The sequence below is a fragment of the Anolis sagrei genome, chromosome 1, assembly GCF_037176765.1.
Source record: "Anolis sagrei isolate rAnoSag1 chromosome 1, rAnoSag1.mat, whole genome shotgun sequence".
NCBI lineage: Eukaryota > Metazoa > Chordata > Lepidosauria > Squamata > Dactyloidae > Anolis > Anolis sagrei.
The window spans coordinates 40,548,084-40,562,683 of NC_090021.1; the positions used below are offsets into that span (position 1 = coordinate 40,548,084).

General features: G+C 38.0%; 1 protein-coding gene across 1 annotated transcript in view; it reads left to right on the forward strand.

Annotated features, from left to right (window-relative positions):
• Nucleotides 1–14,600, forward strand: part of XDH (xanthine dehydrogenase) — a 62,637-nt gene that overhangs the window by 32,870 nt on the left and 15,167 nt on the right. Inside the window, exons 15-27 of the mRNA XM_060754145.2 lie at nucleotides 2,924–3,108; nucleotides 3,362–3,536; nucleotides 4,523–4,612; nucleotides 5,433–5,602; nucleotides 7,112–7,235; nucleotides 7,596–7,715; nucleotides 8,810–8,906; nucleotides 9,644–9,768; nucleotides 10,015–10,148; nucleotides 11,992–12,079; nucleotides 12,780–12,866; nucleotides 13,804–13,995; nucleotides 14,123–14,268. Of these exons, the coding sequence (XP_060610128.2) occupies nucleotides 2,924–3,108; nucleotides 3,362–3,536; nucleotides 4,523–4,612; nucleotides 5,433–5,602; nucleotides 7,112–7,235; nucleotides 7,596–7,715; nucleotides 8,810–8,906; nucleotides 9,644–9,768; nucleotides 10,015–10,148; nucleotides 11,992–12,079; nucleotides 12,780–12,866; nucleotides 13,804–13,995; nucleotides 14,123–14,268 (1,733 nt within the window). The remainder of the gene's footprint in view (nucleotides 1–2,923; nucleotides 3,109–3,361; nucleotides 3,537–4,522; nucleotides 4,613–5,432; nucleotides 5,603–7,111; nucleotides 7,236–7,595; nucleotides 7,716–8,809; nucleotides 8,907–9,643; nucleotides 9,769–10,014; nucleotides 10,149–11,991; nucleotides 12,080–12,779; nucleotides 12,867–13,803; nucleotides 13,996–14,122; nucleotides 14,269–14,600) is intronic.

The following is a 14,600-nucleotide window of genomic DNA, read 5'->3' on the forward strand; positions in this document are numbered from 1 at the left end:
TCAGTTTACAGGTTCTTCCAGAAGTTATAGTAAATAAATAAATAAATAAATAGTTCAATAAACGGCACTTTTAGCTCCAAACCTGTGTGTCTGGTTTTTATTTCATGGTGGGAATTTAAAAATATGCTGATGCTTTGGCTCATTATAGATATAGCAATATATTCAGGTAGCTATTAAGAACGGAAACATGACTTTTGAACCAGGTCGTTAAGTGCTTATCTTGGTCTGATTTGCATTGCAGTCGAAAGTACAGTTATGAATTTCAAAATACTGAGTGGCTCCTGATGAGAAGGTTGTCTATATTAGCAGGAGAAACCTTGATTGCGCTCCTATTGGTGGAAGTGCCTTCAGGTGGAATCCTGCTCACTTTCTTCTTCCTTAACTATCTCCTTGAAACCCTTGAAAATTTGTTCTAGAGAGAGTGCCTTTTTCATAGATCTCTTTCTTGATTGGAAACAGTTCTTCTGCAGGCAGGTTTTTTTTTTGGTTGATATCATACACAAACTTTCTAGGACACCATCTGACCATTAAACCCAACCATAACATCAATCTTAAATTTCTAGACTTCTGTGACCAGTCAGACAAAAAACTGTGTATAGTCGGTTTCATTCAGCAACAGAATTGCCAACTACCGAAACTACTGCCAGGAGTGCTTAACAGAAGATTTAACATTGCAACATCACACAACCTCACCTGAGCTAACCCAATAATATAATGGGTTCAGTGATAATATAGTTTCAGCTTTCCAACACATTGGATTTTCAAAGATATACGTTTGCAGTGGAGCATAGAACCTGTTCACTATCTTGATTCTTGACCTTTAAACTAGACTTGGACTGAATAGCCCCTCAGAGGAGGATGTCCTCAAACAAAGTATTGTTTTTCATAAAGCAGAGCTACTCTAGTCCCTTTTACGAAAGTGACCCACTGAACTTCCTTTTCTTGGTGTCTGGGAACATAAGAAGATGCCTTCTGTGGTTCAGATCATGTGTCCAACTAACCCAGAATTGTCTATGCATACAGTGAGCCCTTGGTATCTGCTGGGGTTTGTATCCAGAACCTGCTGTGGGTACCAATATCCATTATATACAATGGTGTAGCAAAATGGTTGCTTTTTGGAATTTTGGGAAATGTTTCAGCTAGTAAATGGTTGGATCTGTAGATACAGAATCTATGCATTTGAAAGACCAAATGCATCCACAAGAAAGAGGGCAATCAAATTCAAATTCTGGGCTGGTCTATGCTATGCTGACTACCACTGAGAAGATAGCATTATCACCTCATCATACCTCCGGTGGTTGGTGGTGGTGGGGCATGGGAAATCCGGTGCCCCACACCCCACATCACTGGATCCAAGGAAGGCCAATCACGGGGTGGGGGGGGGGGGAAGCATGAGCGTACAGCTTGCCCCCATAGACTGTATGGCAACAAGGGAACTCTCATGTGTTGTGCTGCCAGAGGCATATACCAGCTCTACTCTCATTCACCCATGGAGCTGGCATGGCGTCATGTGATGGGAGCCAGCCAGCTCTGTGGGTGACCTGGGCTAAAATCAGTGTATGTCACTGATTTAGGCCAATGTGATGAGGTCACCCATGCTCTACAGTGAATTTTGCATATATTTGTCAACACAGAGCTATATGAACTACAGAGATGCTGAGTTCCAGAACAGAGCCCTTGTGCCTTTTATACTTGCATAACTCCACATATGAAACTGTTAGCAATCGCTGTTATCTTTAAAGAATTGAAACCCAACATTTAATTTTAATTTATTTAAAATATATTTCCAGCATTTTGGACACTCAGAAAGACCCTGCTTTGCTAGATAGTGTGAATATTTGGTCAAACTATATTGACAAGAATCAATATGTTTTAAACTGTCACAGTGGGATAGTTTAATCTTACCTGTTTCCAAGAGACAATTAATATATTTTGCTTAATACAGGTGTAGCACCCTCTTCTGTGCGTATGTAAAATGACACAAAGTCCTCCTGTTTTCAAGAAGTCAGAGAATCATAGAGTTAGAAGAAACCACCAAGGGCCATCCAGTTCAACCTCCTACTATGCAGACCTGCACAGTCAAAGCACTCCTGACAAATGGCCATCCAGTCCCTTCTTAAAAGCCCTCAGAGACAGAGACTTCACAACACTTCAAGGCAGCATATTCTAGTGCCAAACAGCTCTAACCATCAGCAGTTCTTCCTAATGTTTAGCTAGAAGTTTTCATTTGAAGTAATAGCAGAACTTGCAAGAACTTGGAAAAGGATTAATTACAATTTATTTAACATGCTCAAGAACAAATTTACATATTATTAATTTATTAATTTAGTGCAAACAACATTTTAAAGGAATACTGTTCGACATTAAAAAACCACATATTTTTGACCAGTTGTTAGTAATTTTAAATCTAACAATAAAACCATTTAACAAATTAATTAATGATTCCTTAAATTATTTAATGTTAATACATATTTTTCCAGTTTAATATTAAACCTGCTTCAAAGACTGCATTTTTCTTGCTTTCTTATATGTAGTGCATTTATTTGTAGCATGGTCAAGTGGACATAAAAAACTCTTTAAGAATGCATTGCCGATATCATACAGCAACAAATTTGTTTTCTTTCATTTCTATTCTTGCAAATCCACACCTGCATCCTTATCTTTTTAGACAAGACTATGGACCATGACAATAATACAAATGCTTCCTTTATTTTATTGATCATATCTACAAGCAAGGCAAAGTTTTGTTTCCTGGTTTGTGTGACCTCACAGCCCCTGAGGATGCCTGCCATAGATGTAGATGAAATGCCAGGAGAGAATGCTTCTGGAACATGGCCAAACAGCCTGAAAAACTTACAGCAACCCAGTGCTTCCAGCCACGAAAGCCTTTGACAATAGATTTGTTTCCTTTTCTTCTCCTTAGGGGGAATATTTCTCAGCATTTAAGCAAGCTTCACGACGAGAGGATGACATTGCTATTGTGACCTGTGGCCTGAGAGTCCTGTTTCAAGAGGGATGTGATCGTGTTCAAGAGATTAAGCTGAGCTATGGAGGAATGGCTCCGACAACTGTGATGGCGAGAAAGACCTGTCAGGAACTCATTGGGAGGTATACGAACAGTACCTCAATTTTGGGGAGACAGTCTCACAATGATATAGAGCAAATGATATAGAGGAGAAGGAATGTCAGGTGGGAGAATGTCTTACTGAAGTTTCTATTAGCATGGCTTGTGTTAACCACTGCTTTCCCTGTGATACCTTTTAGTCAGCCAATTCACTGGGTATAAACAAAAGGACTTGTAGCATATGAAAGAGTAGAGTACACAAATGATTTTACTGTTCTTTTATTTATTTCTTGGTAGGGAATGGAAAGAAAACCTGTTGCAAGAAGCCTGCCACATGCTGGCTAGTGAGATGAATTTGTCTCCTTCAGCCCCAGGTGGCATGGTGGATTTCCGACGAACTCTTGTGCTCAGTTTCTTCTTTAAGTTCTATCTCACCGTGCTGCAGAAATTAAATATCGAGCTCAATGGCAATGTGAGTCCTTCCATCATTCATTCTGCTGGGGTGAAGGAATGCATCAGGGCAATGGCACATCTATTGAAATCTAAGGGATGCTTCTAAAATGGGAAATTAGTGAAGGAGTCTTTGTGATATGCATCCTGTTACTGTTTAGGTCCTGGGTATCAGCAGGGCTGATGAGACCTATAGAACCTATTTTCATGGAAACTGTAACAAAAGGCAAATATTTAAAATTACAAAATTCTGACCTCTCATTTGAGTAAGAAGCACATACATATCAAAGAGGGTTGTTACCAAGATTTGTTCAGAAGAGGTTTTCCATTGCCTTCCTTTGAGATTGAAAGTGTGTTATTGGTTCAAATTCATCCAGCTGTGCAGGGATTTGAACTCTGGTCTTCCAAGCCATAGTTCAGTGCTCAAACCACTACATCATGCTGACTGCTATTGTTAATAGCTTACTGATCGATGTGTAACTCAGAGATCTAATATATACCCACAAACACAACAGTATATATAGGTCAATAATCAATAAACATGTATGAAATATACACTTATATTGAATAAACAAGTACAAAAGTACAAGTATAATGTTGATACTCCACACATCAGAATGAATATCAAACTAGACATAAATTTGCTGCTTGTAAATCAGAAATCATTGGGAAAAGAGAAAGACAACATTGCAGGTGGATTGATTCAACCAAGAAGGCTATGACCCTAAGCTTGAAAAGCCTGAGTATAACTGTTGATGGCTGGGATCCCTGGAAGTGTGTCAATTACAGGTTTCTCCTAAATTGAAGCGGACTTCATGGCAAAAATATATATCAGAAATTGTGTGTGTGTTTGCCTTTCCAGTTGTGCGTGCATGTTACATGGTAGAATTATCTTTCGGAATTTTAATAGAATGGAGCATGTACTCCTGAAAATGAAAAATTATATATGAAAAATTACATTTGCCTGGGATAATTAAGTAATATTGGATTTTAAACATGTGTTTGCAGAATAATCTGGGTGAAACAGTACCCCCACAGTATGCAAGTGCCACTGAGTTATTCCACAAGGATCCTGTTGACAATGTACAACTTTTCCAAGTAAGAAGAATGAACAAAACTAAATTCTGTTTCCTAACTACTGCCATGTCTGTGTTGTGCCTTATCACTGTTCCAGTAACCCACCTCGACATTTCCCCCCCCCCAGAATTTCTTTAAATGAAAACATATTCAAAATTATCTTATTTACTTTAAGATTAATTATTTATTGGTTATATAGTCATATACAGTTACAGATTCCATTGATTAAGAACACGAACAATTCTAATGCTAGAAAAAGTGCTGTCCATTGGTGACAATATCTCTTCATTTTAACCTCCTCATACTCTCATATTATTAGGATTTTAAAAACTTATTCATAAATACAGCATTTCAGAGTTATTAGGCTCAACATGCAATTCTTCATTTTTTCGTGGAGGCAATTATTCTTCCTGGTACAATAATGTATTTGAAAACCACACCGTTTTTTAAGCTGATTTGCAATTTAGGACTTATTCTGTACAAAAATTGTATGTGGTGGTTTTGAACAGAAAAAATGTGCACAGAACAGAAAATGATTTTATGTGCAGCTTGAAAGATCTGAAAGACTGTTGTTAACTGAGGTTCCTGGAGGTCTTTTCTTTGCCATAAGTGGAAGCCTGTACAGAATATACTATCACTCACGCAGAAAATACTGTTTTGTGCTCAAAATAAGCATCTGTGAATTTCGTGTAAGCAAGTTTTAAATTCTCAAGATTATAGTCAGTCAAACGTTCTTGTAAGAGGTCATCAACACTTGAAAAAAAAACTGTTTTTCAACTATTTTCCAACTATTTTTGAATATGCTTTCGATCACTAGAGTTAACTTTTCATTTTGTTGCAGGAAGTGCCTCCTGGACAATCAATTGAAGATACAGTGGGACGACCCTTGATGCACCTTTCAGCTGCGAAGCAGGCCAGTGGAGAGGCTGTCTACTGTGATGACATACCTCGCTATGAGAATGAACTCTACCTAACACTAGTTACTAGCACTAAAGCCCATGCTAAGATCCTGTAAGTGTTTCTCCAGTAACAGAAATATTTGCATCTCCAGTTATGATGGTGAAAATGTGGTCTTGGATAGCTTTCCTATTGCAAAGACCCATTGAGGAAACCCAAAGTGGATTTGATCCTTTTTGGGTTTGATTAATATTTTCTCTTTATGAATCTCTAGTCCTCCAGGGTGACTCCACTGTCAATTTCTACTAAAAGTTGACCATAGAATTGACCTGAAGGTCATAGAGATTTTAGAGATAAAACACTATTCTGGGAGTCCTCCAGCATAATTCTATGGTTAATTCCAGTGGATGTTGAGCATGGAGTCGCCATGGAATTTATAGAGGAATATTATGTCAGATTTTCTCATTCTCATGGAAGTTCTACATCTCTAAACATCTGCAAAAGTGGAAATCCTAGTGTGCGTCAAAATATTCAGAGCTGGAAGCATCTATAGAAAAGGCAAACTATAAATTGCATTCTATTCAGAGGCCTTGAGCACTATGAGAAATTGTATGTATGGATGTGTCTGGATTTCTGGCTAAGCTTCATTTAACCAGGAGGCTGAGCAAGATGTAGCACTTCAAATGTTGTTGTTGGGCTACAACTTCCTTTAACTGTAGCCAGCTTAGCTAGTTGTAAGGGATAGTGGAAAATACAATCTGAGGTATACACTTCATAACCATGTAATTGTTTTTGTGTTACAGGGTATCAGAGGTTATATGCAGTCATAAAACTCCTGTTCTTGTGGAAGAAACTCTAGTAGTTCAGGTTAAGGAACTAGGCATTCAAAAACACAGTTGTAGTGGTCTTCTACTCGAACAACAAAACATGCAGAGACTGTTGTTCTTTCCCAAATAAGCAGGAAGGTGTTTATTTTTCCTTTGTTGCTGCAGTATACACGTAATATACAAACTTTATAGCTTCTTCTTCCTCAGCGCTACAGCAGCAATTCTCCAACACACACCCCAAACCACCATTAGCAACTCTCATCAACCCTCATCAAACTTACTCAGTATAACTACAACCAGAGGCGGCCCTAGGTAATTTTCAATGGTAAGCAAACAGTATTTTGCCCCCCCCCCCCCCAACCAATCACTGATATATATTTTCTGTTCATCGTGGGAGTTCTGTGTGTCATATTTGGTTCAATTCCATCATTGGTGGAGTTCAGAATGCTCTTTGATTATAAGTGAACTATACATCCCAGTAACTACAACACGCATATGTCAAGGTCTATTTTCTCCCAAGAGCGCCTCAAGAGCGCCCCTGGGCAAAATCAACTATACTGCAAATGCTTACTTTGCTTAATGGGTTGAGCCGCCCCTGACTACAACCCATATACTATTCCCATTGCATTAATCACCACATCCTCATTACAGTGGCTTAACTCTTTTACAGGTGGTTAGGCAGGAGATATTAACTTAGAAAATGTCAGGTAGTTTCCAAATCCTGACACAGGCCACATGAAGTATATGCCTCAATAACCTGAAATTCTTTTTCTCTCCATATTCCTCTTTTCTTCAGTTCTGTTGACACCACAGAAACCCAGAACGTACCTGGCTTCTTTTGTTTTATCTCTGAGAAGGATGTTCCTGGAAGTAACATCACTGGGATTGCCAATGATGAAACCATCTTCGCAAAAGACACTGTGTGTAGTTTTCTTTCTTTTCTTTTTTTCCATTGGTAAATTGTGCCGTTATCCTTAAATAATTAATTGAGACAATTTTATTTGGTGGTTCATTCTTAGCACCCTTAATAATCTTGTGCATGAAATAAAGTGTATGTACATTGAACAATTAGAAAATAAAGCTATCATTACATCACCCACCTACAAGAAGAGTCTTGGATTTGGGAGGATTTTGTATTTCCGGATAAGGGATATTGTAACTGAAGCTGAGTTCTAAGATCATTTATCCAAAATGAAATACCATAGATTGCAAAACAATGTGTATATAAGATTCAGTGCTTAAACCTAATGAGTTAATAATGAATTTTGTTTGCCTCATAGGTCACCTGTGTTGGCCACATTATTGGAGGGGTTTTAGCAGACACACAAGAGCATTCCCGAAGAGCTGCTAGAGCTGTGAAGATCACATATGAGGATCTTACACCTATTGTCACTATCGAGGTAAGATGATGTCAAAAATGTCACACCTTTCTTAGCACTACACTCCCAAGACCTTAACCTAGTTCCTTTGGGTATGCCTTTGAAAATAGATTTCAATTGTTCTATTAGCATAATACTTCATATATGTGTGTGAATAGATCTTTTGATTTCAATCTCCTTGTGTCTGTGTCACTTTCATTTTTTACACATAAATGCTGTGTACAATATTTACAATCAATGCACAATTGTAGAGCCCTTTCGAAGTCTGGATCTGGATGTTGAACCTTAGATCTGAAAACAAGCATTTGTGAGAAAGTTTATTGTCTGTAGGCACAACCTGCAATTTACCTCCTGAAGCATGTGGTCCAAAATAGTCTCATTCAGATATTAGCTATCCCCAGATTTTCTAAGTTTCAGCAATGTAATTGAGCTCCTGGTGGCACAATGGGTTAAACCCTTGTGACAGCAGGATTGCTGACCAATAGGTCAGCAGTTCAAATCTGGGTAAAGTGGGTTGAGCTCCCTCTGTCAGCTCCAGCTCTTCATGTGGGGACATGAGAGAAGCCTCCCACAAGGATGGTAAAACATCAAACATCTGGGCATCCCCTGGGCAACGTCCTTGTAAACGGGCAATTCTTTCATACCAGAAGCGACTTGCAGTTTCTCAAGTTGCTCCTGACATGAAAAAAGCACTGTAATTACTTGTGATTCTATTTAAAAACTCGGTTATCTGCATTGATCATAATGAACAGGAAATTCAGCAAGGACAATCAATAAAATGCAACAAAGTCTCCTGAAGCTACTAACAGTTGTGAACTCTTGATATTGTGCCATATGCACATTGCCTTCTCTTATAACACTTACACCATGGCAAGTATCACTTGTAAAGGAGTGTTTCCCAAATATAACTATTAAAAGTAAAGAGTTCCTGTTCTTTATTTCACCTAACAATATCACACGAAAAATAGTTAAGATTTTGTTCATTGTTCTGACCTTATTAGTTAGTTACATACATCTGTATCAGATAGAATGAAGATGCAGATATCCCTAAATAACAAATAAATTAAATAAATGTGCAAGTACAAATGTCTGTTACTTTCCTATAATTTACACAGGAGGCTATTGAGAAGCAGTCTTTTTTTAACTGGGTAAGGAAGATCGAGAAGGGAAATATCCAGAAAGGTTTTGAAGAGGCTGATCATATTGTGGAAGGTAAACATCTGTATCTCTTTTTCTTATATAACAACCTTCATTTGACAAATTTATTCTGAACATACACAGTCATCACAGAAATACAATGGGCCCTTGGTATCAACTGAGTTTGGTTACAGGACCCTTCCTCCTCCTCCTCCTCCTCCTCCTCCTCCTCCTCCGTGGATTCAAAAATCTGTGGATGCTGAAATTCCCATTATTTATAACTAGCCATCCCCTGCTATGCGTTGCTGTGGCCCAGTCTGTGTATATGTGTTTTGTGTGTGTATATATGCATATATGTGTGTGTGTGTATTTGTGTATATGTGTATTTGTGTATATATGTGGTTTTGCACATGCATTGTGATGTATTTTTTGTTTTTTTGGCTTTAAGTCTCTTCTGCTTTGTTTTTCAGTGTTTTTATGAGTGATGGTCACTTGCTGGCCTGATAGGTATATTGTGTCCAAATTTGGTGCCAATTCGTCCAGTCTTTGGCATAATTCTTTGAATTATGTTAATCCCACAAATGAACATTGCATTTTATTTATATAGATGGCATAATGAAATGGTGTTTTAAGATTAAATGATGCCAGGATTATCTAAGATTCTACGATTCTAAGCGCCTTGCTGCAGGCAGCTCCTCTAAAACCCCTGCCTCAGACAACCTGGATGTATTCCTAATATTAATCTTTTAAATTTAGTATATTCTATGACATGGGAGATTTATGACCAATGTATTAATTTTCCCCATCCCCAGGGGAGATGTATCTTGGTGGTCAAGAGCATTTTTATCTGGAGACTCATTGCACTATTGCTGTGCCAAAAAAAGAAGATGGCGAAATGGAGCTCTTTGTATCTACTCAGAATCTGACAAAGACACAGGTGAGCCAGTCCCTTGGGGTTGATTTGATTTTGGCCGTTGGGGTTTGCTGCACATTTATATAAATGAAAATTTTATCTATCTATCTATCTATCTATCTATCTATCTATCTATCTATCTATCTATCTATCTATCTGACTGAAGTTAAACCTTAACTGACCATTACATGCTCATGTGTATTTTTTTTTACACAGAGATTTTGTTGTGTATATACTGATCTGTTTTTGTTTTTTGTTTTTTGCCCATAGGAATTTGTTGCCAATGCGTTAGGGGTTCCATCAAATAGAATTGTGGTTCGAGTGAAGAGAATGGGAGGAGGATTCGGAGGGAAAGAGACAAGAAGCACCGTTGTTTCTACAGCTGTGGCAGTGGCTGCGGCTAAGTACGTTCTCAATGGATGGAGCTTCTGTGTAGACACACCATGAGATAATCAAGAGGCCCCAGTCTGTCTGCTTAAGAGGATCAAGAAAACATTTACTTAAAATCTAGAGCTTCTTTGTACACTTTAGAGCAGGCCTGGGCAAACTTGGGCCCTCCAGGTGGTTTGGACTTCAAGTCCTACAATTCCTTGTGGGAGTTAAAGTCCAAAACACCTGGAAGGCTCAAGTTTGCCCAGGCCTGCTTTAGAGGGCTGATTACACTATGTAACATGAACTTTGTTCCTGGTTATAAATGTCATTTCCTAATTATTCTGTCATAAAAACATGGAAAAACTTTATTAAACTTCAAAAACTTTGTTGCAGTCTCCACATTGAAAGGTTAAAAATAGCATATTTTCATTAGGGAAAGTTACAAATGAAGTGCCCCTAGACTGAAGGAAATAATAGTACTACTACCAGTCACAAAACCAAAGTTTCTGGAGTATAACAACTATTTTTTTAAAGTAAGTACCACACAATAAAACAGGTAATAACACTTTCAAACCAGGAACAGAAAAAAATTTCATTACACAGTGGTATACACCTTTCAATGCATATCCGTTCAATCTTTGCTCTGATTCAGAGATTGCAGTAGTCTTCTTCAGTCATGGAAGAGAGACTGTCTTTCCTGGGCCTTCCATCCCAATTTCCACCATGCCTATATATTATACCTGAATGCTCAAATGCATGACCATTCTTTTGCTCATATACCCTCACCTTTTTATAGGGAGAGGAAATGTTGTGAATCAAGCATCTTCATGTGCCCCACACATTGATAGAAAACAAGGTTTTCTGGGTAACTAGCTATGTAATGAGGGGGGGGGGGGTCAGGCATGGATTTACACCAAACACTGCACTTGGTGTCCCACCATTTCACATATCCTCAGTCTGTCTCCAGCCTTATGTCTCTTTCAAGCCTCACAAATTCAATACATATGTACTATGCAACTTATTATATGTATTATGTTGGTTTTATATTGTATAAAATTACCTTTAGGCTGTAAGGTGTATATGAAGCATTAAGGAAATTAATCTTAGACTTGGGTTCCATCTCCAAGATATCTCATTATGTGTATGCAAATATTCCAACACCCAAAATATATCTAAAACACTTCTAGTCTCAATGCATTTTGTATAAGAGTTACTCATTCAGTATATTACAGTGGAAGATTAATAGGTGAAGCAACCTGTAGCTCTGTTGTTTGGTCCATTATAGCTGGTAGATTGAGGTTGACCAGCTGTTTCTGTGCAAAATCATGCTTACCACCAAGCCTTTAGGAGGGGAATCCCATTGACAAGGATGACCAGCAGAGCAAGCTCTCTCCCTTATTGCCACCTTTATTGTTACATTGACAAATAACTGAGAAGATCCTACAAGTACGCATAGCTGGGTGCCTCACCACTGAGAAGCTGTTAAACTCCAGGAAAGCCTTCTGCTGCTGTTCCTTACTTATGTAGAGTAGAGGTATGGGGTATATTATTCAGATCATGGAGAAGTAGCTTATCTAGTTCATTTTGGAGAAACACTTGTAGGTTTGCTCTTGAGTGTATCTGCCTTTCCTTTCCATTGGGAGCACAAAGCAGACAGATCTTCACGATCTGAATCAGCTCCTGGCTCCTGCAGCTCTTTTGGTAAAAAGGATCAGCAATCACCCGTCCTGGCACTTGACAAGTATTGGGCATGGGATTTTTTTAATGGACTGTGAGTGCTAGGGAAGCAACCCACTGTCTTCCTAAAATGGGACTTAAAATGTATGTTATGTCTTCAAAGGCCTTATTCTCCCCCTGATTTTGTTGTTTGTACAGGACCGGCCGTCCAGTACGATGCATGCTGGACCGAGATGAAGATATGCTGATTTCTGGTGGAAGACATCCATTTTTGGGAAGGTATAAGGTAAATGGATTTTTAAAGAAAAACTACAGAATGTATTCCATGCCAGTATTATACTACAATTGCACTGCATTAATACTATCTTTTCCTCAAGCTTATAGCGTGACATTGTGGCTCTTCCATGGCGTGCTATGCTATAATGTTATTGGGGCATTTAGAAATCAATTGTTTTCCATTTGAAACAATCCCTTAATAACCCTCTTTCCTGCTATGGTTAGTTATTACTTTGGGTGTGAATATCAAGTTTGATAAAGCAAACATAGGAACCAACACCAATAAAGTACAAAAGCAGTGATCATGTGAAAGAGTACACTTGCCATCCTGCTGCCTTTCCAAGTACAGGAGATACATTTTTCAAACAGTATAACTCAAAACAACTTAGTGTGATGTGCACTTACAACTTCTCAACAAAGTTTACATTAATACATACAAAAGGAACAAAGTGATGCATTGTTCTTTGTTTATATCAACCTTGATATCATAAATAGAGAGCTGTAGTTCCCATCATAGTCATAGTTCTGGGCAGCCTCACAGTACAATTCTATACATGCCTATTCATAATTAAGTCCAGTTTGTGCTTAGTGGGACTTACTTCCAGGTAGACATGGAGAGGTCAAGAAAACTCAATTTACTGTGTCAAAATGACTATAGTTAGAAAATCTGTAGTCTGCCAAATGATTACTTTGTCCTTTCTCTCTCCAAGGTTGGTTTCAAGAAGAATGGAAGGATCACTAGTCTAGATGTCTCATATTACAGTAATGGAGGAAATTCTTCTGATCTTTCTTTTGGAGTAAGTTGAATAAATATAGTAAAGGTAAAGGTGTTTCCCTGACGTTAAGTCCAATCATGTCTGACTCTGGGGGTTAGTGCTCATCTCTATTTCTAAGCTGAAGAGCTGGCATTGTCAGTAGATACCTCCAAGGTAATGTGGCTAGCATGACTGCATGGAGCACCGTTACCTTCCCGTTGCAGCGGTACCTATTGATCTACTCACATTTGCATGTTTTTGAACTGCTAGGTTGGCAGAAGCTGGGGCTAACAGCAGGAGCTTACCCCACTCCCTGCAAGTTGCAGTCTGGAAGTGTGAACAAAAATTCTGCTGAATAATGTGTAAAACAAGTATTTGTTATTTCAGCTTAGTTTTGAAAATTCTTAGATCAAACAGGAAAAACAAAATATGCAGCGATTTGGAGAAAAATGTATTGTATATGCAGTCAATGCATAAATCTAACCATCTACAAATCTCACTCCTTTTGAAATTCTTTTAAATTGTTAGTGATGTTGGGAATTCAATTCATGGTTTTAGACGCTACAAACTGATCAACTCCAAAATATCCTTGTTAGAATATGTTAATACTTAATACCAAATCTCTGCTCCCATTAAACTTGTTTTAGTTGGGTTTTCTAACAGAATGTTGGTATCATTTCATGATCATTGCAAAATCCATGACCAGTTGGTATATGACTGAAGAAGGTGTGGATGATTATTTGTTGGTGCATTTTGTAGTTTAATTATTATGACTGTTTTAGCATTTTGCATTATTTTAAGTGATGTTTAATTCTATTTTAATATGTTTTTGATTTTAAGTTGTATTTTTAATGTAGAGAGCCTTGTTGCAACTCAATCAGAGAGATAAAAGTGGGATATAAATAGATACCACAACAGCAACAGCAGTGTAGATTAGTCAATAAGTACATTTATTTCATTATTTATTTTTGGTCACCAGGTTATGGACAGAGCTGTGCTTCACATGGACAATTCATACAACATCCCAAACATCAGAGGCATAGGGAAAGTTTGCAAAACTAATTTGTCATCAAACACAGCATTCCGTGGGTTTGGAGGTCCCCAGGGAATGATGGTTGCTGAGTGCTGGATAAGTGACATTGCCCTGAAGTGTGGACTTCCAGCAGAAGAGGTATGCACATATGCTTGGAGTGCTTAGGTTACAGTATGTATTGTAATAAACTTATTTTCCCAGAAGACCAGAGATATTTAAAGTGATACTGAAAGCTATTTTGCATTATGCTGTTTGTTTTGGAAAGGTTCGAAAGCTCAATCTGTATTATGAAGGAGATTTGACTCATTTCAATCAAAAACTTGAAGGATTCACTCTGAGAAGGTGCTGGGAAGAGTGTGTCAAAAATTCAGAATATCAGGCCAGAAGGAAACTCATTGATGAATTTAACAGGTTGGTGATTTTGAATTTCAAATTTAAATTTAAGCTTGGCTTAAATTCGCCTCAAACCTCAGGTGGAAGTGGAGGTGGGAATGGGTTGATGTATTTGATCTTTTGTTGAAGCACTGTTACATTAGGTTAGAACAATATGGATGGGTATATCAGTGGTTCTCAACAACAATTTTATTGATTAGCCAATGGCCTTATCAAAAACAAACAATAACATACAACATACATCTAGTCCTCTTAAAATAAAATACAAATATACAGGTAGCCATATGGTTCTCAACCTTTGGCCTACATCTCCCAGAAATCCCAGCCATTTTTCCAGCTGTTAGGATTTC